Source organism: Anas platyrhynchos, chromosome 14 (assembly GCF_047663525.1).
Source record: "Anas platyrhynchos isolate ZD024472 breed Pekin duck chromosome 14, IASCAAS_PekinDuck_T2T, whole genome shotgun sequence".
Taxonomy (NCBI): Eukaryota; Metazoa; Chordata; class Aves; order Anseriformes; family Anatidae; genus Anas; species Anas platyrhynchos.
Window position 1 is genome coordinate 12,834,536 of NC_092600.1, and position 27,888 is coordinate 12,862,423.

At 57.3% G+C, this 27,888-nt stretch overlaps 1 protein-coding gene and 1 long non-coding RNA gene across 10 annotated transcripts in view; one reads left to right on the forward strand and one right to left on the reverse strand.

Annotated features, from left to right (window-relative positions):
- The window catches only part of LOC101796191 (protocadherin gamma-C5-like), a 220,466-nt gene that overhangs the window by 172,577 nt on the left and 20,001 nt on the right, over nucleotides 1-27,888 (forward strand). The window contains exon 1 of one of the 9 annotated variants that reach the window (XM_072023277.1): nucleotides 9,742-12,355. The exons of 3 other annotated variants lie outside the window; for them this stretch is intronic. In XM_072023277.1, the coding sequence (XP_071879378.1) occupies nucleotides 9,914-12,355 (2,442 nt within the window). In that variant the 5' untranslated portion in view covers nucleotides 9,742-9,913. 5 more of the 9 variants (XM_072023278.1, XM_072023276.1, XM_072023284.1 and 2 more) reach the window with 5 other exon arrangements.
- On the reverse strand, nucleotides 1,005-14,877 carry LOC106019287 (uncharacterized). Its single transcript, XR_011803354.1, has 2 exons — nucleotides 13,540-14,877; nucleotides 1,005-3,431 (listed from the first exon to the last, which is right to left on the reverse strand). It is a non-coding gene; the product is annotated as an uncharacterized lncRNA (long non-coding RNA).

Consider the following 27,888-nt stretch of genomic DNA (forward strand, 5'->3'; position numbering starts at 1 on the left):
GGACGGCGGCGCGCCGGCGCTGAGCAGCAACGTGTCGGTGCGGCTGCTGATCGTGGACGAGAACGACAACGCGCCGCAGGTGCTGTACCCGCCGTCGTCGTCGGCGGCGGGCGCGGGCTGGACGGGCGTGGAGCTGGCGCCGCGCTCGGCGGAGCCCGGCGCGCTGGTGGCCAAGGTGGTGGCGGTGGACGCGGACGCGGGGCAGAACGCGTGGCTGTCCTACGAGCTGGCCAGGGCGACGGAGCCGGGGCTGTTCCGCGTGGGGCTGCACAGCGGCGAGGTGCGCACGGCGCGCTCGCCGCTGGCCCGCGACGCGCCCAGGCACAGCCTGGTGGTGGTGGTGAAGGACCAGGGCCGGCCGGCGCTGTCGGCCACGGCCACGCTGACGGTGGTGCTGGCCGAGAGCGTGGCCGAGCTGCTGTCGGAGCTGGGCAGCGCGGCGGCGCCGGCCGAGCCCGGCGGCAGCCTGACGCGCTGGCTGGTGCTGGCCGTGGCGGCCGTGTCGTGCCTCTTCGTCGCCTTCCTGCTGCTGCTGCTGGCGCTGCGCCTGCGGCGCTGGCGCCGCTCGCAGCTGCTGCCGCCGGCCAGCGGCGCCTTGCGCGGCGTGCCGGCCTCGCACTTCGTGGGCATCGACGGCGTCCGCGCCTTCCTGCACTCCTACTCGCACGAGGTGTCGCTCACGGCCGACTCGCGCAAGAGCCAGCGGCGCTGGGCGGCCGACAGCTGCTGCAACACGCTCCCGGCGCGGCCGCCGCCCGACAAGGCCGCGCCGCTGCTCGGGGAAGACGCTGCCGGCGCCCGCGGCGCACCGCCCGACGCCCTCCCGGTGAGTCGCTCTAGCGGATTCTCTCGAGTGCCTCCCTCCGAGCTCGCCTCTTTCTCACCCGTTTTGCTCTCTCGCTGTCCGCACCTCTTACAGAGATGAAATTCATATATGTGTGATTGCCACCGATGTGCTGGGTTTGACAGAATATCTTAGTAATGTTTGTGCTTGAACACTGAGCTCACAAGAATGGAGCAATGTTTACTAGCAGGCATAATGTATGGCAACAGAGCTGTTTTGTGTTCATCATTTCAATTTCATGTAGCATAGTTTTTGCTAAGATAAAATAATGAGATCTGAAGGGTGAAAGTGAAGTCCTTTTTGTGTTCTGTGGGTTTCATGATTTTGCCCTGTATGTTGACAGTGTCTATATTGGGCCTTCGTATCATAGAGAACCCTTAAAAGTCTGTTATGTATGTTACATTTCGTATCGGGAGAGCTGTTTTTATAAAGAACAGGGACTTTGGTTGCTTTCACAGCAAGAAATTTGTTATACTTAAGCTTCCTTAATATGTCACTCTATGAGCCGTTCTTGGCAGCAGCCAACATATGGTAGAATGTTATTTTCCGTGGTGCAAGTTGGAGCTGGGGTGGAAGGCTGGAGATGTGAGAGTACTTGTGTGTTCTCTTCCATTTTTGTTTCCCCAGAATGGATGTATATGTGATGTTAGTGGAAGAGGAATGTTTGTGTGGAGCAGCGCATGTGCTTACAGGAGGGGGAGATTCCCCTCCAAAAGTTTCTGATGACCCAGTCTCTGGTGGAAGCTCCTTTCTCTCCTCTTAGATCATTAGTATGCTTTTGGAACGGCTGGGCACATATCCCTTCTTGGTATTCCTTGATAGTGTGGCTGTGGTGTGTGATATAGGGAAATGGTTCATTGAACTCGTCTTTTGGCGAGATGTCTTTGCAGATTCTGAGGATGAAAGTAAAGCACTGAAGTTGTGAAAGGTTTGAGGTGAGAGTGTACGGGTACTGTGTCTGGAGCTTTAGAAGAACAGATGCCTATCTCCCTGCTTGTTGTAGCTATTCCGCTAGGCATACAGCTGTGTTTCATGCAATTTGAAGTCTTTCTGATGAATAGGTTTTGCATTTGAAGTGCTATTTTTCCTGTGTTGGAAGCTTCAGGAAGACCTTCTGGGGAATTCATTCCCTACTATCTACCTTATATGCCCTACTACTATGAATACTCAAAAATGTCCATGTGTGTAACTTAGCTGCATATCGTCTAAAATAAATTTTTCTTTGGAGCCATCCATAGTGTAGTCTTTGTGCACATTGTGGAGAAAACGGGCTGGCCAATTGGTCTTTTGATGATGTTCAGGCTGTCATGAAGAGGGAAGGCAATCGTAACAGTTGGGCATAGTTTGGGAATTGTTCATGTGTGAAGTGCTCTTGGAGGCTTTGACTTCTCATTATGATCTTTAAACATCGACCTTTCAGGAATAGAGCTGGAATTGTCTTTGCAAGCAGACACATACTATGAGAGCAACCGTGTTGCAGGTCCATTACTTGAATCTCATTAAGCATAATGCTTGGGCAGAGCAAAGAAGAACATCTGTAAAGTGATCGTGAAGTCCTTCACTTCTGTAGTTTTCACATTCTTGCTGTGTTCATTGTTACTGTCTAAATTGGGCCTCAGTGTGGCAGAGAACCTTTAAAAGATTGTAGGATCTGCAAGAAATGTGGGCTTGAGGTAGCTGATTCCATACAGAGCCTGAATGTTTACAGCTTTGTTAAGTTTCCTTAAATGTCACTGAATGGAATGCCCTTGGCAGTGTTTGAGTTCTGTCGCTGCTCTGAGAAGATACTGCCGGTGCCTGTTGTGTACACCCTAATACCCTCCTGGTGAATCACTCTCACGGTGCCTCTTGAGTCCCTCCCTTCACACTCTCTTTCTCGGGCTTTTTTTGTCTCACTCCCCATGTGTTTAGCCTTTTGCACTCTTCCTCTAGGTGTCCTTTGTGGGCATGGACTGTTGGCAGGAGAGCTTTGCCCCTAATGTCCCTAATTCACTCAGACTATTGCTGTGCTCTCTGCTTGGCAGTGTTCCAGATGGGGTGGCACTGCAAGTTACGTTGATATGTTCTCACCATGAAGGGTTAATCACTTTCATGTTGACTGCCACTCTACAGCTTGTTTTCTGTCCTTGTCCACTTCTGCCTGTAACATCATGTGATCTGCTCTTGCTAAGGATTGAATGTTGATGCCAGCACTGTGTGAGGTGCACAGTAGCATGCATTCGTATTAGTGATACAGCTTAGAAGTGTTGTGTTTTTTTTTGTTTTTTTTTTTTTATGTAGTCTGCACCAGCTGGATGAGTCTTCAGATGTGGACTAGAAGACTAATAGAGGTGTTATCTTATAGAGCTTGATAGCTGAAGCACTTTTTGCAAGTCTGGCTTTTGGTTGTCTAATCATCAGTTAGTCAAAGTACAAATTTTGAGCAGCAGGATGCCTTGCTTTTGACATCGATACAGTGGATGTTAAACCAAGTTGCCTTTCCTTTCCCATGTGAGGTAACAGTTGTATTTTGTTAACAGCATTACCACTGGTGTCCTTCACTTTCATGTCATTTCATAATGGTTTGACAGGTGAATATATGATGTCTCTGTAAAGACAAAGCAGATGACAGAGTTCACTCCACTTTTATTTTTCCTGTATAGACCATAGGTGCCCTAGCTCCTCTCCTCTCCTCTCCTCTCCTCTCCTCTCCTCTCCTCTCCTCTCCTCTCCTCTCCTCTCCTCTCCTCTCCTCTCCTCTCCTCTCCTCTCCTCTCCTCTCCTCTCCTCTCCTCTCCTCTCCTCTCCTCTCCTCTCCTCTCCTCTCCTCTCCTCTCCTCTCCTCTCCTCTCCTCTCCTCTCCTCTCCTCTCCTCTCCTCTCCTCTCCTCTCCTCTCCTCTCCTCTCCTCTCCTCTCCTCTCCTCTCCTCTCCTCTCCTCTCCTCTCCTCTCCTCTCCTCTCCTCTCCTCTCCTCTCCTCTCCTCTCCTCTCCTCCTTATTACTGTATGCGTAAGTACCTAGCGGAATAACCTGAAACTGATTATTTCACTTCTGTAGGTTTCATGTTTATTTGTTTTGTTTTGTTTTGTTTTGTTTTTCTTTCTTTCTTTGTCTTCAAGGACTAATGCTGGGGCCTCAATGTATCTGATAATCCTTCAAAGACTGGAGGATCTTTTATAACTGTAGGACTGGGGAAACAGTGTTGCAGGTCCTTTATTTTATTTTATTTTATTTTATTTTATTTTATTTTATTTTATTTTATTTTATTTTATTTTATTTTATTTTATTTTATTTTATTTTATTTTATTTTATTTTATTTTATTTCATTTCATTTCATTTCATTTCATTTCATTTCATTTTTCACAGTGTCATGGTAAACCAAAGAAGAATGTCTGTAGAGTTATAGTGAAGTCCTTCACTTGTGTAGTTTTAACATTTTTGTCTTGTTTGTTGCCAGGATCTAAACTGGGCTTCAGCATGGTAGAGAACCCTTAAAAGACTGGAAGATCTTTTAGTATTGTGGAACTACAGGAGCTGACTCCATATGTACCTTGAATGTTTGCAGCTGTCATGATTTTGATATACTTAAGTTTCCTTAAAATACCACTGAAAGAAATGCTGTTGCTGTGTCTGACATGTGGCCAAAAGCTGGATACTGGCTGTGAATGCTGAGCAAGGAGGTTGAGAGGCTGGTGTCGAACTTGGAGAATAACTTGATCAACATAGTTTGGGCTGGACAACACTCTGATTTCATAATTAATGCCAAGGCCATTGCCATTTATGCTACAATCCTGATTTTCCTGTGCTGAAAGGCAAATAATCCTTTGATAATAAAAAGTTTGAATAAAAACTGTGCATTTAGAACAATGATACATAGGTAGAATGGCTTGTAATTCCTGCATGAAACCTCATTTCTCTATTCATCTCTTTCAATAATATTGTTACACAGAGTTTTTTCTTTGTTGTAGTTACATATCTAGGCTGTTTTTTCCAGGAAGTCTGTGTTTCATGTTTATGTCTATAGTGCAGTCTTTGTGCATGTGGTGGAGAAACAGGCTGGGCAATTGCGCCTTTGCTGATGTTAGCAAAGCCAGGTATCTTCCTGATAGCACGTGTGCCTGATGAGTCGGGTGAGATTGTCTTGAAACAGAATCTTAATGGCCTTCCATTTAACTTAACTACTTCTCCTTTACAATCTTCTTGACCTTTATGATTCTTCATGATAAAGCATCGAGCAAAGAAATGTCTTTGCATCTGTCCATGCTGTGGTCTTTGAGACTGTTTCTTCTTGGCGGAGAAACGGTCTGCACAACTGGTCCTTTGACAATGTTTGCCTGCTATGAAGATGAAAGGCAATTGTGAATGTTGTGAGGATATTACAATGCCTCAGTGGTGCTGTGTGTGATGGGCTCCTGGAGGAAACAGATGTATTTTGCTGCTTCACAGTCTTTTAACATTGACCTATCAAGGATGGGTCTGGACATGCATTTACTGACAGACACATGCTGTAGCAGCAGCCATGCTGCAGGTTCACCACTTTCATTTCTTGTGCTCTCTGGACAGATAGAAGGCTGATGTCTGGTGAGAGACGAAGCATGTGAAAGAGTTCATTGTGTTTTACTTTTAAACACAGAGAAGATAGGTGTTAACATGCGCTTTATCATAGTTGTTATATTGCAGTTTACATTTTGTCTTGTCCAAATTACTTTGACTACCTCTGGCTAGGAAGGAACGTCTGGAAGGATCCTCCTGTGACTTTGCTGTCTACTGGTTACCCTTATTATGCTCACATATTCCTACTGACATAATCTGCAATAGGAAATTGATTCCTTCACATCTGCAGGTTTCAGGTTTTGGCCTTGATGTTGTCAGGGTCTAAAACTGGTCCTCCATGTGGCTGATAGTCTTTCAAAGCTTGGAAGACCTATTATAACTGCAGGCCTTGGGGTAGCAGTGCTATGGGGATACATATTTTGAATGTTTACAGCTATCAAGACAGCTCAGTATAGTCTGATATACTTATGTTTCCTACAATGTCACTAAGTGAAATGTTCTTGCTGAGGGGTGACATATGGCCAAAAGATGTCCATGGCCAAAAGTTGACTATGGTGCAACTAAAAGCTGTGCATGCAGAGCAAGGAAGGTGAGAAACTGACTTTGAATCTGGAAAATAGGTGGATCTACAGTGATGTTGTTTGGACAGTGGTTTGATTTTGTACTGGTATCAAGGCCTGTTCCATTTACAGTGTGATCCTTGTTTTCCTGACCTGAAAGAAATGTTAATTGGTTATTGGTGTAAAAACCATGTATGTACAATGATGCCTTAATGGGTAGAACTGATGACAATTCCATTGTGAAAACTTGTGTATCCATCCATATCTCATCATAACATTGTGATGGATAGCTTTCCTGTAGGCATAATTGTGTGTTCTGATCTTTGTTTCCAGGAAGGTTGTGCTTCATGTTTCCCATTTCTGAATAGGGCTTTGGTATTCGAAAATGCTAGAGTTGTACTGCAGGAAAAAGGACTTACCTCCTTTGAAAAGGTCCTTCCAGACATCTGAAGACAAATTTTTGTGTATGAAGGAAATGAAACAGAAGCTAAAACTGAATCTCTCTACATTACTTGCAAGAGTTAGGATGAGAAAAGACCCTGTATTAAGGCCAGTCCATTTATAGTTCTATAATCTATAATCTGAGCAGGCCACAGAGTAGAAAAATTGATGAGAGAGGATGAATTTTTCTTAAAATGAAGTCCCTTCCTGTGTAGTCCGGAGGAAGACTTGAAGGCTTTGCTTGCAGCTTAAGACCTCAGTGAGTTCCAGGTGATCTGGGGATGAACTTTGGTGCCCACAGTGAAGACTGTAGTGCCCTGGTGACCTTCTGTGTTGAGTCTCAAGTGTTTCAACAAAATCTCTGCTTGTGGAACAATGATGCAGGGGTCACTTTCTTCATTTAACATTATTTAGGACGTATATAAGCCATTATATGAAGTGAATGCAGAACCTCATTTGTCTGTGCCTACTTTAGGCAAGTGTCCTACTTATCTTATGGGTAAATGTTCTTCATACAATGTGTTCCTCAGCCAGTTGTGACAGAAGGGTGATTCTCAGAATACGTGTGTTTTCCACATGGGACGTGGTGCTTTCCTCAGCCACGAGACCATTCCCAGGCATTACCGTGAGTTCCTTGTTGCCTGTGGGAATTCCCCAGTTTTGGTCAAAAGTGAGCTCCAAGCTCTGCATGGAGGAAGAGGGTGGAAGAACAAAATTACTTGTTGGCAGACATAAAATTATAAGATACTTGTGGTTGGGTATGGTTGCGCTTCTTGACCTTGATGGCAACTCAACAGTGTGTTCTCCCAAAGGTGCTTAACTGTGGTTCTGTGGTGTTCAAAGGTGCTTAAGTGGATTCAAAAAACTGCATGTTTGTACACTAAATGTTGTGGTTATATAAGGCTACTAGCCTCTTCTCAGTCCTTGAAAGTGGGTTGAAGTGTTAGGAATCGAGACAGGGGACTTAATTATTTTCCTATTTCACTGAATCTCTGAGGTCTTGCTTGAAAATGAGGTCATGGAAGATATTTCAATTTGAGAGGTTACCAGCACTGAACAAGCCCTTGCACATCTCTCCCATTTTTGTCAATCCCCACATCCTTGGGGAGCAGTCAAAACTAGCATCCGTGGCATCCATAGAGCAGGAGACAGTGTACTTTATTGCTGGGGCCATGTCCATACACCAGAATAATCCAGCAGTGGGTTTGACCTTTGGTGGTGTCTGGGTCTAAACCCCAGAGTCGTGAAGCTGTGTGATATATCTTGTATGTGGGACTGTGCTCAAGAGAGGAATGGAAGTGATGCAGAGGATTTTTGCAGTTCCTCTTGGGCAGCATTACAGGTTACAGATGGAGTGGCACTGCAAGGCATGTGGAAACACTTACTGTGAAGGGTTGATGATTTGTACTTTGCCACCTTGCAGCTCTTTCAGTATCCTTGTCTACACTTACCTGTAGTAACATGTGATCCATTAATGGTAAGGATTGAAAATTGATGCAAGCGATGTATGAGGCATACTCTAGCATACATTCTTAATAGCATTGTGGGTTGTGAGTATTTCTTTCTACTTCTGTGCTCCTCACCAGCCAGTGAGGAGCCCCTTTATGTGGTTACAGGAATGGCCTTGCTGATGGAAGAAGCCTGTCTACACAGCGACCTTGTTGGTAGTTTTGTCAAAGCAGGTTAAATCTCCCAGGGATCATTACTGTGACCCTCTTGTGTGTTTCTCTCCAACTGAAGAAGAGTGTAACATTTCTTTGTGAAAATGGTCCTGTTTGCCAGGAAGAGTGTGTTCACACAGTGGTGTTGTGGCCTCTTCTACAATAGAAGGATTACTCCACAAGCACTTGTTTCTTGATGACTGTGGAATAGTCTCGTGAAGGAGAAACTGAGTCCTGCAGCCTGCATCTTTAAATCTTGTAAGGGTGCTGCAAGAGACTCTCTTTCAAGATATAAATCAGGAAATGAGTTATCACTGGGACCCTAAAAATGAGCACAGTAGTCACTGATGGAGTCATGTTTTAGAGCAATCTCAGTACTCTTGTTTAGAGCAATAGGAGAGTCAGGAAAATCCATTGTATTTGTAGTTTTCCAAATTTGTGGTCTGTATGGAGTTGAGATTCTCTTGGTTATATTGTGTCGAGGCTCATGAACCAAGCTTTGCTGGCTTTCAGAGCTTTCCATTCCATAATTTCCTTTGATTTCTGATAAGAGGCAGTGCTATCATAAAAATGGGTTTTGAGGAAGATTAAATACTTTTTCATAAATGTTGCACTCAGGTGAGTTGAATCTTTTCCATTTTCAGAGCCCCCCATCCCAGAATGCTCTATGTCTTTTTGGTGCAAATTGCATGTCACTGTGTTTATGTCATCAATAAACGTCCTTCTTTAGTGTTGCCTGTCTTCAAAGCCTTTCTCAGACTTTGTCTGGTGACTTTTTTTGCCATCTTCTTTTCTACAAGTGTCTGACCATGCTCGGAAAGGTAGCTGACATTTGATACGCATCAGGCACCATCACAGGGTGGTATACAATTGCTTTTCTTCACAACCACTGAAACAGCACACTGGTAATAGAAGTATGCCAGTACATTGGGTACATTTTTGCTGACCACCTATGTTCCTACATCAACTTTCTCACTCTGTTCACAAAGAGAGGCACTTTTGAAAACCAGATTTAACAGGGCTGTCTTCATTCTGCTGGAGAAGGAAGTGGTGGTGATCTCACTGATTTGTAAAACTGGGAGCAAGTGCTGATGCTGTTTTTGTAGAGAATAAAGCCATGTTCTCCCGTAGTCCCAGTCACTATGACAGATATATAAAATGAAATGGATGTAACCAAGAAGCTCCTAGAAGAAAACAGCGTTCACGGTGGATCTGGTGCTCTCTTTCTACAACACCTTTTGTCCAGAAGCACTTTGTCGCTGCTGCTAGTCATAGCTGAGAAAAATGAAATGTGAGAGCTGGGGGAAGACCACCCCCAGCAGTAGTGGAAACTCCTGAAAGGTGTCGGCTGCTTCCCTTACAGTGCGTCTGGCTGTTCTTACCTGTGCTCTGCTGTGCGATGTCCGCGCGCGCTGCTCCGATACTCGGTAACGCGCCCCACAGACAGACTCCTGACTTCCACAGCCGAACAGAGCTGCTCGCCTCGCCTTCCGCCCGGTGGCAGAAAACCGGCAGAGCCCGTAACGATGAATCGCGCTCCCGCTAGCTGCCGGCGCCGTCTGCCGGGCGGCTGCAGTCAGCGCTCCTCGGCGAGCAGCGGCCGGGACCCGAGGTGCGCGGGCAGCCGCCGGCTGCGGTGGCGCCGCGGGGCCTCCGGGTGCCGCTGTTGGCCGCCGCCTCCTGCCCCCGCCGGCTGCTCGCTCGCCCGGCGCCGCCAGAGCGGGGGAGGCGCGGGCAGCAGAGAGACGGGGAGCGGCGGCCGAGCCGGTGCCCAGATCGCTGCGCTCCGGCGGCATCGGCGCTCGGGGCGGGCAGCGGCTGGCAGGAGCGGAGGCGGGGGCGGGTGGAAGGAGCGCGGCGAGCGCTGCTGCGAATGGCAGGCGGGCGGCGGAGGAGCCGGCGGCGAGCGGGCGGGCAGGGGCTGCTGCCCGCTTTGCTCCTGTGCTGCTGCTGCTGCTGCCGGGCGGCGCCGGAGCGGCTCCGCTACGCGATCCCCGAGGAGCTGAGCAGGGGCTCGCTGGTGGGGCCGCTGGCGCGGGACGTGGGGCTGAGCCCAGCCGAGCTGCCGGCACGCCAGCTGCGGATCAGCTCGGAGAAGCACTACTTCACCGTCAGCGGCGAGAACGGGAACCTGTACGTGAGCGAGAGGCTGGACCGGGAGGAGCTGTGCGGTGAGTCGGCGTCCTGCTCCGTCAGTTTCGAGGTGGTGGTGCAGAACCCGCTGAACGTTTTCCACGTCGAAGTGGCCATCCAGGACGTTAACGACAACGCGCCGCGCTTCTTGCGAGATAGCATCCAGCTGGAAATCAACGAGTTGACTTCTCCCGGCGCCCGCTTTTCCTTGGGTATCGCCGCAGATCCGGACGTGGGCCCGAACTCCCTTCAGGGCTATGAGCTGGAGGCCAACGGGTACTTCGCGGTGGAAGTGAGGGAGAGCCAGGACGGCAGCAAGTTCGCGGAGCTGGTGCTGCGCCGCGCGCTGGACCGGGAGCGCGAACCGAGCCTGCGCCTGGTGCTGACGGCGCTGGACGGCGGGGAGCCGCCCCGGAGCGGCACCGCCCAGCTCTGCATCAACGTCACCGATGCCAACGACAACGCGCCTGTGTTCGCGCAGGAGCGGTATCGGGTGAGCCTGCGGGAGGACACGCCCCCAGGCTCCGCGGTGCTGCATGTCTCGGCCTCCGACAGCGACGAGGGCAGCAACGCCCGCATCACCTACGGCTTCGCAGAAATGCCGACCAAGGTGCTGCAGAAGTTCGCGGTGGCCGCAGAGAACGGGACGGTGACGCTGCAAGAGGCGCTGGACTTCGAGGACACGCGGAGCTACACGCTGCTGGTGGAGGCGCGGGACGGGGGCGGCCTGGTGGCGCACTGCAAAGCGGAGGTCGAGGTGCTCGATGTGAACGACAACGCGCCCGAGGTGACGCTGACGTCGGTGTCGAGCCCGGTGCCCGAGGACGCGGCGCCCGGCACCGTCGTGGCGCTGCTCAAAGTGCGGGACCGGGACTCCGGGGAGAACGGTCAGGTGTTGTGCGAGCTGTCGGGCGAGGCGCCGCTGTCCATTGTGGCGTCGTCGGGCGGCTCGTACAAGGTGGTGACGGCGGGCGCGCTGGACCGGGAGCAGGCGGCCGAGTACCGGGTGACGGTGGTGGCCAGGGACCGCGGCAGCCCGGCGCTGTCGAGCCGCGCGGCGCTGGTTCTGGAGGTGTCGGACGTGAACGACAACGCGCCGGTGTTCGAGGAGGCCGCATACAGCGCCTACGTGGCCGAGAACAACGCGGCGGGCGCGCTGATGCTGCGGGTGCACGCGCGGGACGCGGACGCGGGCACCAACGGGCTCGTGAGCTACTGGCTGGAGGGCGACGGCGCGGGCGCGACGGCACCGTACGTGTCGGTGGAGGCGCGGAGCGGCGCGGTGTACGCGCAGCGCTCCTTCGACTACGAGCAGTGCCGCGAGTTCGCCGTGGCGGTGCGGGCGCAGGACGGCGGGGAGCCGGCGCGCAGCGCTACGGCGACGGTGCACGTCTTCGTGCTGGACCGGAACGACAACGCTCCACGGGTGCTGTGGCCGGCGGCGGCGGCGAGCGGGGAGGCGAGCGGCGGCGCGGGCGCGAGTGCGGTGCCGTTCGAGGTGGTGCCGCGCTCGGCCGAGGCCGGCTACCTGGTGGCCAAGGTGGTGGCGGTGGACGCGGACGCGGGGCGCAACGCGTGGCTGTCCTACGAGCTGGTGCAGGCGCCGGAACCGGGGCTCTTCCGCGTGGGGCTGCACAGCGGCGAGGTGCGCACGGCGCGGGCTGTGTCGGAGCGGGACGCGGCGAAGCAGCGGCTGGTGGCCGTGGTGAAGGACCACGGGCAGCCGGCGCTGTCAGCCACGGCCACACTGCACGTGGTGTTGGCCGAAAGCTTGCAGGAGGCGCTGCCGGAGCTGAGCGACAAGGCTGTCGAATCCGAGCTGACTTCAGATCTAAACCTCGTTCTGGTGGTGGCGCTCGCTTTGGTGTCCTTGCTGTTCGTTTTCACAGTCATGTTGGTAGTGTTCTTCAAGTGCCGACGGGCCAGGAGCCCCCCCATTTTCCTAACTTCCGATAAGGAACTCTATTCCAGCCTTGGCCCCAAAGCACCCTACAACTACTGCAGCAGCACGCTGCCCTTGCCCTACTCCTACGAGGTGTGTTTGGCCTCTGAATCGGGCCAGAAGGACTTCACGTTTCTGAGACCGGGCACGGCAGCGCTGCCTGACCATGTCTTGGCGGGGGACCTTGGCCCAGGAGGCCCCTCCGGGAAGGACCCTCCCAGCCCAGAGAGCACGGCAGAGGTGAGCTGCTGTCCCGGGTTTCTGTTTGCTCGTGCGGTCTTTCTCCTTCCCCTGTCGCTCTGTTCTGCCTTGGGTGAGTTTCAGCGAGCTGGGGTGGTAACGTGAAGGTTGGAGCGATGGCGTAAGGGTCCTGGGGCACGAAAGCTGAGACAATCCTTTCATCTGGGTTTAGTGAATGCTTCATTTAGTGTCTCTAAAGTGCCCTACATGAGTATTTCTTTGTGAAATTGATGCATGGTCATGTAATCTATGTATCGCGGGCTTCACACTTAGTGAGGGCAACAAGTCCAGTCTTCTTGTCTGTTTTCCTTTTCAGCTCCATTCTTTGCTCTCTCTCAACCATTCTTAAGGAAGATGTTGTGCACACGTATGAATTATTTCCCCTCTGTCCTGCATTCACCGGGGACCCGGGGCTGTTGCTCAGAGCCCGGAGCCGAGCAGAAAGCGTTTTGTGTCTGCTGCTGTCGCAGGCTCCTCTGGAGCCCCGGTGTGACCAGAAACAGGGACAAGCTGAGCTGCTCTGCCCGGGATTTCTCTTGAATTCGCCCCTGAAGTAATTCCCTGTGCAGGGGGAAGGTGCCTTCCCCTTTGCTGCCGCATAGTTCTGCTTCTCTTCCTTCAAATGGTGTTTTCAGGAGCTCCGAGGATGTCGCTTTTAATAGTCTGGTTTCCCAGCAAAGTGAAGGGGATGCAACGTCCCCAGATCACTTGAAATATGAAAATGCTGAGTCTTCAGCGCCTTTCCTGGATAGGGAGATTTCTTGGAAATACTCGTCACTCTGCATCTTGGCTGACTACTGCCAGGACAAAGTACTTTGGGTGGGCTCGCATGTGTACCCATATGAGGAAAAACTTTTTACGAATTATGATATATATGTTAGAAAAATTGCTCAGCGAGAACTTATGAAAGACTTGAATGTATTAGGAAAAGAGGCAGTAGGGAGGAAAAACAGAAGATTCAGAACTTATTTCAAAGTAAATAAGTGGCTGCAGACTATTTCAGGGTTTAGCTCGAAGGAAGCCGTGGATTTTCTACGTTTTAGATTATATGTAAGAAAGATAATTGGAATTTGATTGCATAAGGGCTAGTGAAGAAAGAAATCTGCTTTCAGCAGTGAGCCTGCAGACACGGCCTGGTGGAGGCGCTCCAGAAGGCATAGAGTGGCAAAACTGTTGATACTTACATGCACGATACAGCTGCGGTGGGTAATGCATCTCATTTTCCTTGGAAGCCTTTCAGTTGCTTTAGAATTCGTTTCTGTTAAACTATTGATTTCTAACGTTGGATTTTATTGACTCGAGGCATATACTTTTATCAAATTCTGTGGACTGGTGATAAGAGTGAGCTAGGACTAAGTAGCGCCGGTACGTTTTAACTTCCGACAATTACGTTAATTGCGAGAATGATTGTTGGGTGTGAAAGTCTGAGCCGATCCGTTTGATTCCGTTGGTGCCGCGTATAAACGCTGAAACATTGCGCATCTGGGTGTGCTCCCGGCAGTTACCAGCAGTGCGCAGGGCGAAAACGCGCAGACAGAGGCGAGGTCCCTCCCTTTCCGGAGGGTGTTGGGTCCCCCACGTTGGTGAGCGCGATTTGCAGCCCCCGCACACCGCCCTCAGGCACGGCAAACTTCGGGACGGCAGCTCATCAGGTGCAACGATTCCGAGCAGATTATTCAGGGAGCAGAGGTCCTTGCAGTTTCCCTCGATAAACAGCTGTGGGCGCTGGTTTCTTGTCCTTTCGTTCGTTATCGGCTGTGGGAAAGCGCCTGGTGCTGCAGGATGCTGTTTCTCTGCCACAGCCCGATTTCGACAGGGCTCCTGGCGCTCCCGTGTCTAGCTCCATTCTTCCCTTCCTATTCCACCGGGACATCTGAACAGTTCCGTGGGTGACAGAAAATGAATTCCAACACCGCGGTAGTTTGCGTCCGTTTGCAGGCTCTAAACGTCGGAACCCCGCCGTGTTGAGTGGTGCAACAACCCGAAAGGCAGCCCGAGGACCGGCCGGTGCTCGGCCAGGTGCAGAGATCTGCACGGTGCCGCGACCCGCGGGGCTGCTGCAGCAGGGGGCGGGGAGGGTGCCCCAGGTGCCAGCACGACGCCAGCCGTGAGTTCGCTGCGTCTGGAGGAATCGAGCACCGGGGGAGCAAGCCGGGAGGCGGCGAGGAGGGAGGGAGGAAGGGAGTGTCAGGACGAGGGTTCTGCGATTTGTCGGGGAGGATCCCCCCCTGGGACAGCTCAACGATGAGCGGGGCGGGGACGCGGCTGCCAGGAACCCCAGCAGCTGCCCGCCGGGGGAGCGGCAGCACGAGAGCGCTGTCGCTTTGTCGGCGACGCTGCTTTGCTGGCACACGGCGGCGCGCCGTCGCGACGCTGTGGGACGCTCGGAAGGGGCTGGACTCTTGGCAGGACCGGGAGCCAGAAGGTCCCGTGAGACCCCCTCCTCCGCCTCATTCCGCCCTCCCTCTGCCTTCCCCCCGCCCCTTCTCGGTCCTGCTGCCTGACTCCAACGAGGGTTTGTTTTCCCGGGGGACACCCCCTCGTTTTCCGGCCGCCTCTTTCTGCTCCATCCCCTCTGCTAACTCTCACACCTTCCTGCCGGTGTCTGACCGGCCCCGTACGTGGGGAAAGGGACGCGTGCTTTTTGGGCTGGGTGTCAGTCGGCTGGAGCCCCGCTGCTGTCGGTGGGGCGGCCGCACTCTCTCCCGGCCGCGGGGCTCCCAGCGCTCCGTGCAGTTATTGGCCGGGACTCTGTGTGCCGCTGTCGGCCAATGCTGGAGCGGGGGATCGGGCGGCCCGGCCCCGCTCGGAGCCGGGACGAGGCACAGAGAGACTGAGAGCGAGCCGGGGAGTGAGTCAGTGCCGTGCCGCCGAGCAATGCCCCTCTCCCCGCCGCACGCCGCGTCCCGGGGCGCCGGGCAGCGGCAGGAAGGGGCGAGCTGAGGATTTCTAGGGGGGGCCAGGCGGGGAACGACTGCCGTCCTGTGCGATGAACGGCGTCGCCGCACGGAGCCGCGGGGTGACGACGGGGAAGGTACTGAGCCTCTGGCTTTTGCTCGGCGCTTCCTCCTGGGCTTCCGCCGCCATCCGCTATGCGATTCCCGAGGAGGCGCGGAGAGGCTCCGCCGTGGGGAACGTGGCGGCCGACCTGGCGCTGGACCCGGCGCGGCTCTCTGGGCGCCGGCCGCGGGTGGTGTCCGGCGGCAGCAGGAGGTTCTTCGCGGTGGATCCCGGGAGCGGCGCGCTGCTGGTGAGCGAGCGGATCGACCGCGAGGAGCTGTGCGGAGCGCTCTCCCCCTGCTCCCTGAGCTTTGAGATCGTGCTGGAGAAACCGCTGGAGCTGTACAGCGGCGCCGTGGAGATACAGGACATCAACGACAACGACCCGGTTTTTCCCAGCGGCCAGGCGAGGCTGGAAATCAGCGAGTCGGTGGCGGCCGGGGCGCGCTTCCCGCTAGAGAGCGCGCAAGACCCCGATGTGGGGATTAACTCTTTGCAGACCTACCAGCTGAGTGCCAACCCGCACTTCGTGCTGGATGTGCAGACGAGGGGGGATGGCAGCAAGTATGCAGAGCTGGTGCTAGAGAAGGAGCTGGACAGGGAGGAGCAGCGGGAGCTGCACTTGGTCTTGACTGCGCTGGATGGAGGCAGCCCGCCACGCTCGGCCCACGTGCAGATCCACATCGACGTCGTGGACTCGAATGATAACGCCCCGGTCTTCAACCAGTCCACCTACAAGGCAAGCGTGAGGGAGAACACTCCCAGTGGCACCCTGGTCGCCAAGATCAGTGCCTACGACCTGGACGATGGGCCCAACGGAGACATCGTCTACTCCTTCAGCAGCCACACGCCAGCCAAGGTACGAGAGCTCTTTGCTCTGGACTCAGCCACAGGGGAGCTGAGGGTCAAGGGGCAGCTGGACTATGAGGAAACAAAGCTGCACGAGGTTTACTTACAGGCTAAGGACAAGGGTGCTGTTCCTGGCGTAGCTCATTGCAAAGTGCTGGTGGAAGTCGTGGATGTGAATGATAACGCTCCAGAGGTGACGGTGACTTCTGTGTACAGCCCTGTGCCTGAGGATGCTTCCCCAGGGACGGTCGTAGCTCTTCTGAGTGTAACAGACTTGGACTCCCGAGACAACGGTCTGGTGAACTGCTTTATTTCCCCTGGGATCCCATTCACACTCAGCTCCTCTCTCAAAAATTATTACACATTGAAAACCAAAGCAGCTCTGGACCGGGAAGAGGCATCTGAGTACAACATCACTGTCACAGCCAGGGACTCGGGCTCACCACCCTTGTCTGTGGTGAAACAGATTCTGGTGCGGGTGTCAGATGTTAATGACAACGCACCCAAGTCTTCCCAGGACTTCTATGATGTGTACGTGCTGGAGAACAACGTGCCCGGCATCCCCATTCTTAATGTGAGCGCCACAGACCCTGACCTGGGGCGCAACGGCCACCTCACCTATTCCCTCCTGCAGGGTGACACCACTGTGGGTCATCTCTTCTCCATCAACCGGGAGAGTGGCACCCTCTATCTGCTGACCTCCCTGGACCATGAGGACCAGGTGGAGTTCAGCATGACAGTGCAGGTCCAGGATGGTGGCTCTCCACCTCTGGCCACCAACCTCTCGGTCAGTGTGTTTGTCACTGACCTCAACGACAATGCCCCCACTGTGCTGTACCCTCTCCCCAACTCCACCTCTTCCTATACTGATGTGGTGGCACCAGGTACTCCTGCGGGCCACATGGTCACCAAGGTGGTGGCGGTGGACGCAGATGCAGGGTACAATGCCTGGATCTCCTACACCCTGTTGCAGGCCACTGACCCAACCCTCTTCTCAGTTGGGCTGCACAGTGGGGAGATCTTCACAACCCGCCAGATCCAGGAGGATGAGGCTCCTCAGCACACGTTGGTCATCCTGCTGAAGGACCATGGGGAGCCTGCACTGTCTGCCAGTGCCACTGTCTCCATCTCCGTGGCTGAGAGGGTCAAGGAGGCGCTCACCGACCTCACTGACATGGTGCCTGCACACGACCCCAGGAGGCACGTGACTTTCTATCTCATCTTGGCTGTGATTTTGGTCTCAGCTGCTTTCTTCATCACCATAGTGTCGGTGGGCATCTTCAAGTGCTACAAGTGGAGGCAGTCAAAGGAGCTGTTCAACAGCTCCAGGAGCACCCTGTACAGGACACCTGGGCCCTTCCACCACGTTGATGCGGTGCGAGGTGGTTTCATGCCACCCAACTTCTACCACCAGGTCTATCTCACCACGGACTCTCGCCAGAGTGATCTCCTGTGTAAAAAACCCTTCACTTCCAGCCCGCTGGGGAGCCGCCAGAACACCATGAGGAATGGTGAGCCAGGACCATACCACCAGATTGTGGGCACCACCAGCCGGCTCCCCACACCCACCGAGGTAATGTAGCCCCTTTCTGGGCATGTCCCAGTGCTGGGCTGGTCCATGCTATGTGCCCATGGCCGCAGATTGGGGCTTGGGGAGGGATATCCAGTTGCGCCGTGTCTCTAAAGGGAGGTTGACTTTTTCAAAATCGAATGAGCCATCCTGTGCGTCGATGACATTTGCACTGCGGTGAGCGGGGTCAAGTTAGTCTGTTCGTTCCAGGTAGTGAGCATGTGTCTTTTGGATGCAGTTTTGGGTACGCCTTGCATGTCTAGCCGGTGGAGGCCAAGGTCAGCTTGCAACCATTTACAGAAAGTCTGTTGCTCGTGGGTATTCCTTGTTGCTCGTGGGTTTTCCCTGTTTAAAACAAGAACTGAGTCCTTGCAAGTCCAGGCATCAAGGGGGGCCCGCAGTCCCTCTGCGCTGTGCCCTGGTGTGGGACAGCAGAGGTGGGCTGTGAGCCACCAGCTGCTTGTGGAGCACCAGCACGTCGCATCCCACCATGTAGCACTCAAAGCTGAATGATGATGCTGTTCCCCGATTGTGGCTGTAGAGCTGTCCCTCCTGTCCGTGTCTCACTTTGACTCCTTATTGTTCCGGTTTTATTTCCATTTAAGCACTGTGAGGATGCTCGTCTCGGGGTGGTGGGGTAGGACTGCAGGCTTCCACAGCTGCTCTCAGGGCTCCTCTGAGCTGGATGCTGGGTGGTGAGCGCACCACCCAGGTCTTGCTTTAGCAGCCCTATTGCAGTTTGTAATAATGCTGTCTCAGGGTGATGTCGAATGTCTAGGCTGAATAAACTGCAGACAGGAAAATGCTTGCGCATGGCAGGCAGCTCCTGTGCTTCTTCCCTGGTGGGAATTGTGCAGCTTAATTTGAGAGCTTTCAATTACGGGAACGCTGCGATCCTCAGGGATGAGGCCGGCTGGTGGATCCAGTAGAGGTGGGGGGATCTGATGGGTTTCCAAGGTGGTTGGTGCCAGTCTTGTGTCCCCTCTTGGGAGGCTGTGAGTAGGATCAAGTGGTTCCTCAGGGCAGAAGGGAATGAGATGCAGCAGAAGCTGTGCACAGGCACAGTGCTGTGTGTGCTGCCTGCTCGCTGCAGCTGAGTCACAGGCAGAAGCAGAAACCTCCCAGAGTTATTTTATGCCTTTTATTATTTTTTTTTTCCCTCTTGCGTCGCTGCTCACACTCAGCACTTATCTGCAGCAGGCAGGAACGGCTGCGGCAGCTGCCAGAGCAAGTGTTCCTCTCCCTTTGTGCAGGTTGTGTTGCAGCTGGGGACAAGGATGTGTGTCCCCCCCTTCCTCCCCCAGGCTCCTGGCAAGAAGCTAGGGGAGGGGAGGTGGGCAGTAAATGATTTGAGCCTGGGGATGGGCATCACCCAGGTGGTAACAGGCAGGGGGGAAGCTCCCCAGCCCCCCAGTGCTGCCAGAAACCAGCTGGGTCAGCATCGGGCCGTGGATTTTCAGGCTTTGTGGTATAAGATCCAACCCACTGCTGAGGACTGTGTCATGCCCACCAAGGCTTTGCACCCCTGCAGGGCAGCAGCCAGCCCCCAAAAGTGCTGCGGTGGGGACGGTGCAGCCCACCAGGGACCAGCCTCGGTGCTGGCCCTGTCCGGGGCAGGCGCTGTCTCGGGCCATGCAGGATCCCACCCTGCTCCCTTCAGCCGGCTGTGTCGGACCCCTGGAATGGGGGCACCTCCTCCTCCGTCCCTGACACCCCGTTCCCCTCTTGGCTTGTCGTGGTCCCCCAGATCCCCCAGGTGAGCTGCCTGCCACTTGCTCCATCCTCCTGGGACCCCGTGAGCGGACCCCCCCGGGCTGTGTGGGCTTCACCAGACCCCTGCCTGTGGCAGCAGTGCCCCGCGGTGCTGGTGGCAGTGTCTGTGCCCCCATTACCCCGTCCGGGGTGGGGACAGGGCACACGGCAGCGCCACGGTCACGGCGAGTGGCACCGTGGGGAGCCCTCGGGGCCGAGCGGGCTGCGCGGCGGGGAAGCGGCCCGTCCGGCGTTTTGCTGTGCTGGCCCTTTAAGAGCTTCTCCCCCACCGCGGAGCGGGCAGTAGGCGGGACCTGGGCGGCGCTCTACGCCAATCAGGAGCCAGGACTGGGGAGTCTCTCCCTGATTGGCAGCTGGCCGTCCCGCCCCGTGGCTCTGGGAACGGGACGGGAGGGGCCGCGGGGGGGGGGCTGGGACGGAGGCTGAGCCCAGGCTCCCTCGACGGCGGGGCGCTGGGCACCGGGACCAGCCTCGGCCCCGTCCCCGAGGACCCCTGGGGGTCCAGGCGGGGGGGTCCGGCAGGGTCAGAGCCGTCACCCCCCCCCCCCCCCAGCCCTGCAGGCTCTGGGTGCACCCAGGGGGGGTCAGGGGGTCCCGGGTGCTGCCCCCCGACGGGGGCTGAGACCTCTGCGGAGCTTCGATGCCTGCTTCAGCCGGGTGCGAGGCCTGGGCTTCCTTCCCTGTCTAATATCTTGGCCTAATGCTGAGATCTGGGGGTGACCTGGGGGGTTGTCGGCTGGCTCCGTGCGTTCACAGTGACTTGGGCACTGCGGAGGTTTACCTCATCCTGGGGTCAGGTCAGGGAAGGGGTGGCTGGGCAGGTGGGCATGGCCAGCACTTGTCTTGGCCTCCCCTCTGATCCCTGCCTCTGACAGCCCCAGGGGCTGGCAGGGGTGGGCGTCCCTTGGTGCGAGCCCTCCCGGCTGGTGGTGGCCCCGGCGGCAGCCTCGCTTGCAGGGCTGATGCTGGATGCGGGCACCAACCAAACGGGCAAAGCATTTGCTGGGGAGAGAAGGGGCGGGAGAAGAGCCCCTGGCACCTCGGGGCTCAAACAAGCACCTTTTCATAGGGCATGAAAAGTCCTTTGGCCCGCGTTCCCTACAGCTGCCCTTTGTCTGCGGGCGCGATGTGAAGCCACCATTGTGGGAGCGGGAGGGAACAGGGAAGGCTTGTACCTAGCGGGCTTCCAGGACGTGCAGTTTCCCAGAGAACGGGAAGCGAGCTGCCGGAGCAAGTGACTCAGGCTGGAGGCCGGGGGTGGCAGCCCCGCTGACGCGGGCTCGGGCCCCCGCTTCCCGCAGCTCCACGGAGCCCCCATTGGGTGAGCGGGGCTGGAGCTCTCGGCCAATTGGGTGCTGATCTGAAGCGGGGGGATCTGCTGCTCCCCCCACCCCACCCCCCCCTTCACGCTGGGGCTGTGATTCAGCTCCCCTCCCCCAGCCCACCCCCTCCGCTCGGATGCTGGCAGCCAGAGCTACAGCCTGCTACAGCCCCGGAGCTGCTTCCCGAGCTGTGGAAGAGAGACCTGGGGATTTTTAGCAGCTCCCTGGTGCTGCTTGTGTCCCGGGTCCGGCCTTGGGCCAGATGCGTGTGAACATGGAGAGCATCAGCCTCCAGCGACCCGCCTGGAAATGGCAAGTACTGAGTTTGTTTTCGCTCTGCGGCTGGGGCTGGGTCTCCGGGCAGATCCGCTACTCGGTGGTTGAGGAGTCAGAGGTGGGGACCGTGGTGGGGAACATGGCCCAGGACCTGGGCTTGAAGGTGGAGGAGCTGCCAGGCCGCAGGCTGCGCCTGGGCTCGGAGGAGAACCTGCGCCACTTCGCCGTGCGCCTGGACACCGGCGCGCTGGTGGTGAGCGAGCGGCTGGACCGGGAGCGCCTGTGTGGAGCTGCTGCCAGCTGCGTGCTGTCAGTGCAGGTGGTGACAGAGAATCCCCTGCAGCTCTTCCGCCTCGAAGTGGAGATCCTGGACGTGAATGACAACTCCCCCAGCTTCCCCACCGCCCACCGCAGCCTGCGCATCGCCGAGTCCGCCGCAGTGGCTGCGCGCTTCCCCTTGGAGAGCGCGCAGGACCCCGACGTGGGCACCAACGCCGTGGGCTCCTACCGGCTGAGCCCCAACTCCCACTTCTCCCTGGACGTCAAACAGCTGCAGGATGGCAAACTCTTCCCGGAGCTGGTGCTGGAGCGTGCCCTGGACCGGGAAGAGCAGCCAGAACTGCAGCTGGTACTGACGGCCGTGGACGGGGGCAGCCCATCCCGCTCGGGCACAGCACAGATAACAGTCCAGGTCCAGGACATCAATGACAACGCACCCACTTTTGACCGTGCCACATACAAGGTGCAAGTCCTGGAAAACACACCTGTGGGGGCCCTGCTCCTCCGGCTCAATGCGTCGGACCCTGATGAGGGCCCAAATGGGGAGACACAGTACTCCTTTGGGGTGCACACCTCCGACACGGTCCGGAGGCTCTTTGCCCTGGACCCCCACAGTGGTGAGGTGCGGGTGAGTGGGGCGCTGGACTTTGAGGAATCACCCTTCTACGAGATCCATGTGCGAGCCCGCGACGGTGGTGTGCCAGAGATGGAGGGGCACTGCGTGCTGCGGGTAGAGGTGGAAGATGCCAACGACAACCCCCCGGAGGTGCTGCTCACCTCCCTGCTGAACCCAGTGCCAGAAGACACCCCACTGGAGACCGTCGTGGGGCTCTTCAACGTGCGGGACCGAGACTCAGGGGCCAACGGGGTTGTGAGCCTGGAAATCTCCCCCAATGTGCCATTTGCCATCAGGTCCCTGCAGAACCACTACTCCCTGGTCACCCGGGAGTACCTGGATCGAGAGTCCACCTTGCAGTACACAGTGGATCTGACTGCCCAGGATGGAGGGTCTCCTGCCCTCACCACAAGGCTCACGCTACTCCTCAACATATCCGACGTGAATGACAATCCACCACGCTTCTTGCAGCCCTCCTACGATGCCTTCCTCCTGGAGAACAGCCCACCAGGCTCCCTGCTCTGCACGGTCTCCGCTTCGGACCCCGATGACGGGGACAACTCCCGTCTTGTTTACTCCATAGAGGGTGGCCACGTGCAGGGTGCCCCTGCCTCTTCCTATGTCCACATCAACCCTGACAATGGCAACCTCTATGCTCAGCGCCCCTTCGACTTCGAGCTGCTGCAGGTTCTGCCGGTCTCGGTGGCCGTGCGAGACTCGGGGTCCCCCCCTCTCCGTGCCAACGTTACAGTCTACATCTTTGTGCTGGACCAGAACGACCACCCCCCCACCATCCTGCACCCAGCCAGCGATGGTGATGTCCCAGCACCCCAGAGGGTCCCGCTGTCTGCCCCACCAGGCTACCTGGTGACCAAGGTGACAGCGGTGGATGCAGATGCTGGGTACAACGCCTGGCTCTCATACCGCCTGCTGCCGCAGTCCACCGACCCCTCCTTGTTCCATGTGTCCCTGTACACCGGGGAGGTGCGGACGGCACGCAACCTGCGGGACACCGACGTGGCGGCGCAGCAGGTCCTCGTCCTGGTGTCTGACAACGGCGAGCCACCGCTCTCCACCACTGTCACCATCAGCGTGGCCCTGGAGGAGGAGACCTTGGAGGAGAGCTACAAGCCTCGGGATTTCCTGGCTGGTACCAAGGAGAAGCCGGACCTGACCCTCTACCTGATCATTGCACTGGCAGCCGTTAGCACTGTGGCACTTGCCACCGTCACCCTCCTCGCTGCCCGGTGCCTGCGCCGCAGGGGCCGTGCCGCCGCCTCGCCCTGCTGCTGCTGGCTGAGCGAGTCGCCGTCCCGCGACTTCTTCAAGCACTCCAGCCCGAAGCTGCAGCTCAGCTCCGACGGCACCCTCAAGTACATGGAGGTCACCCTGCGGCCCACCGACTCCCAGAGCCAGTGCTACGGCACCTGCTTCTCTCCCGGCTCCGACCGGAGCGACTTCACCTTCCTGCGCCCCTGCCCGCCCCCCGGCACCCTCCCGAGGGAAACCGGGGCTTTCCTCTCCGCTACCGGCACCCTGCAGGACCCCGGCCAGGTGAGCGCCCCGGGGCCGGGGGATTGCGGTGCCGGGCCGGGGCCGGACGGCGCCGCCACCCCGGGGCCGCTCCCTCGGGGCTCGGCGGGGCGGGGGCCGCCTTTGTCCCCCCGCCCCGACGTGAGGGGCGCGGAGGGGGGCGGCGGCCGCCGTCGCTCGGGTTCGCGCCGCTCGGCAGCCGTTGCGCGCCGCGATTGGTGCCGGTGTTGCTGTCCTGGGGAAGGAGCGCGGCGATTGGCGGAGCGCCCAGGCACTCGGAGCCAATGGCGGGGCGGCTGCGCGGCGCCCCCCCCGTCGAGCCGCGGCCGCCCCAAACAATGAATGGGAGCGGTGAGCGCTGAGCGCGGCCCCGCAGCGCGGGCGGCCTCCGCCGAGGGCATCGCTCCCCGGCCGCCGGCCAGGATGCTGGGGGCAGGGAAGGCGGGCAGGTGCCTGGGGCTGCCCCGCGTCTTCTCTTTCTGTTTGTTCTTGCACAGCTCCTCAGCCCAGATCCGCTACACCATCCCGGAGGAGCTCACCCGGGGCGCCTTCGTGGGCAATATCGCGAAGGACCTGGGCACCGATGTGGCGAAACTGGCGGCAGCTAATCTGCAGGTACTGTCCGATTCGGATTCCCAGTACTTCTCGGTCAATGTGAACACCGGGGTTATAATGGTCAGTGAGCGGATAGACCGGGAGCAGCTCTGCGGGCAAAACGCCCGCTGCTTCCTCCACCTGAAACTCGCCATTGAGAACCCCGTGGAGTTTTACCGCATCGAGGTGGAGATCCTGGATATCAACGACAACCCCCCGGAGTTCCCCAGCGATGACGTGTCCTTGCGCATCTACGAGCTGGCGTCCCTGGGTGCCCGCTTCCCCATCCAGCCTGCCCAGGACCCCGATGTGGGCACCAACACCTTGCAGACCTACCACCTGAGTGCCAACGAGAATTTCAACCTCAATGTGAAGGCGCGCACAGATGGTGGGAAGTTCCCTGAGCTAGTACTGGAGAGGGCCCTGGACCGGGAACTCAGAGCTTTCCACCGCCTCGTCCTGACCGCCGAGGACGGGGGCTCCCCTCCCAAGTCCAGTAAGATGCACATCACCATTCAGGTCCTGGATGCCAATGACAACCACCCGGTCTTTGACAGACCATCATATGGAGCCCGCTTGGTGGAGAACTCACCGCTCGGCACCCTCGTGGTGAAGCTAAATGCCACCGATGTGGATGAAGGGCCCAACGGAGACATCCGTTACTCCCTCAGCAGCCACAACTCAGCTGCCTTACGCCAGATCTTTGCCATTGACGAGCAAACTGGGGAGATCCGTGTCCAGGGCAATCTGGACTTTGAGGAGGCAACGGTGTATGAGATTGAGGTGGAAGCCAAGGATATGGGGTCGCCCACAATGGAAGAGCACTGCAGCGTGGTGGTGGAAATCACTGATGTGAACGACAATGCCCCCGAGGTCATTCTTACCTCCTTCTCCAGCTCCTTGAGTGAGGATGCACCACCAGGCACGGTGGTGGCTGTCATACACGTCAGAGACAGGGACTCCGGTGAGCAGGGCAAGGTCCAATGTCATGTGTCTCCAGATCTTCCCTTCCAGCTGCGCAAGGACTACGAGCACCAGTACTCACTGCTAACCAGCAGCCGGTTGGACCGGGAGCACGTTGCCTACTACAACGTCACTGTCTCAGCCTCGGATCTGGGCAGTCCCCCACTCTCCCGCCACACCATCTTGCCCATTGCCCTGGCAGATGTCAATGACAACGCGCCCCAGTTCGAGCAAGCATCCTACGAAGTGCTGGTGGCAGAAAACAACCCAGTGGGCAGTGTGCTGGTTACCATCTCTGCTGTTGACCCCGACTCGGAGCAGAACTCCCGCCTCTCCTACTCCATCCTGCGAGCTGGTGGGACAGATCCAGGCCTGGATCCAACTCGCTACCTCTCCATACACCCCACAAGTGGCCAGATCTCAACCAAACTCCCCTTTGACTATGAGCAAACCACCTATCTCCAGTTCCACGTAGAGGTCTCTGATGGTGGCTCCCCGGCCCTGAGGAACAGGACACTGGTTCACGTTTTTATCGCGGACCAGAATGACAACGCCCCACGGGTGCATTTCCCCAGGGTCGGGGAGGACTCCACCACCCAGTTGCGAATCTCCCCCTCCACTGCCCCTCCTGCTCTCATCACCAAGGTGGTGGCCATAGATGCGGACTCGGGGCGCAATGCCTGGCTCTCCTACCACCTCGTGGAAGCCACTGAGCCGGGGCTCTTCAGCGTGGCCCTGCGCTCTGGGGAGATCCGGATCACCCGGGCCCTGCAGGAGACCGATGCTTCTGCACATGAACTGCTGGTGGTGGTCCGGGACGCCGGGGAGCCCCCACTCTCCACAGCTGTCACACTGGTGGTGCTGGTGGAGGAGCGGGGCCCCGAGGCCCTGCAGGGCTCCGAGGCTCAGGGCACAGACGGCGGGGGCTTGCCTACCATCACGCTTTATCTGATTGTTTCCCTGGTGCTCATCTCCACCGTCTCGCTGGTGGGACTGGTGGTGCTGGGCGTGCGGTGTCTGCGGCGGGGCCCCGTGCCCACCACCCAGGGCTGCTGCGTGGAGAGCGTGGCCACGCTTCATCCCCCTCCCAGCCACATTTTTGGGCACTTGCACTACGAGCCCAAGCAAGGGGACACGGTGATGGGCGTCCAGGTGACAGCCACGGCACCCCCTGCCCCGCGTTACCGCTCCTGCTTTTCGCCCGTCTCTGACATCAGTGAATTCGTGTTTGTGAAACCCTCCGTGGGTGCAACCGGTGCGAACCCGCCGGAGCCCAGCGAGGTGAGCTCGGGAGCGGGCAGCGCCGTCCCCAGCCCCACGGCAGCCCCGGCACCTGCGGGGCTTGGATCTCCCCCGCCCCCCCAGCTCGGGACGCGGCCCCCCTGGCCGCTTGGGGGGGGGCGGGGGGTGGATTTTGGCGGCCGGTGCCCGCTCTCAGCTGCTGGGAGTCCCCGGTTCCCGGTGCCGGGAATCCCCGGCGCCCTCCCGGCGCGGCGGGGGCGGAGTGGAGGCGGCGGCGGGAGCGGGGAGGGGGGGGAGGCAGTTCCGTGCGTATTTTGGGGAAGGCGGTGGAGGAGGGAGAGGAGGAGGGAGCGAGGGAGGAGGAGGAGGAGGGGGCTGTTGAGAGACGTAGAATTGTCACTCGGTCCATCCCCTCCGCTCGCCGACTTTGTGCGCCTTCTGTGTGCCGGGGAGCCGCTCAGCCGGCCGGGCTGCAGCCGCCCCCCCCCGTCCCCTTCCTCCCCCCCTTCCTCCCTTCCTCCCTCTCTCCCTCCCTTCCTCCCACCCTGCCCCGTTCCCGTGGCTCCGGCGGCGGCTTCGCCCCGGCGCAGCGCGCTCGGATCCAGCCGGGGCGCGGGGGCTCCGGCGGCGGCGGCGGCGGCGGCTCCCGGGACCGGCAGCGTGGGGAGGCTGCTCGGAGCCGCTACCTCCCGGCTCGCACAGCCGGCTCGGCATGCCGAGGGGCCGGGCTCTGCCATGGCAGCTCCCGCTGCTACTCGCAGCCTTCTCCAGCCTGCAGCCGCCCGGCAGCGCCCAGCTCCGTTACTCCGTGCCCGAGGACCGAGAGCCGGGCTCGCCGGTGGGCGACGTGGCCAAGGACCTGGGGGTGGAGGTGCGGAGCCTGGCAGCTCGCAACCTGCGCCTGGTGAGCGAGGGTGAGCGGCGGCATTTCCAGGTGGACCTGGTGGCTGGCGTGCTGCTCCTCGACAGCCGGCTGGACCGCGAGGCGTTGTGCGGGCAGAGCCCCGAGTGCTCGCTGCACCTCCAGCTCGTCCTGGAGAATCCCCTCCAGCTCCACCGCGTCGAGGTGGACGTCCTCGATGTCAACGACAACGCGCCGCAGTTCCCCAAGCCAGTGGTGGCCTTGGAGATCACTGAGGTGGCCAACCCCGGGACTCGGCTGCCACTGGAGGTGGCAGAAGACCCGGATATGGGCTCCAACTCCATCTCCACCTATGAGCTCAGCCCCAGCGAGCATTTTGCCCTGAGTATCAACGTGAGAGGGGATGGCGTTAAAATGCCCGAGATTGTACTCGAAAAAGCACTGGATAGAGAAAAAGTGGCTGTTCATCACCTAACACTGACAGCCCTGGACGGAGGGAATCCGGTGAAATCTGGCACTGCAAAGGTCACCATCCACGTCCTGGATGCAAATGACAATCCTCCTGTTTGCGACCCACCCATATCCAAGGTATATCTGGAGGAGAACGTGCCAGTGGGCACTCTGGTCACCAAGCTGAATGTCACCGACCTGGAT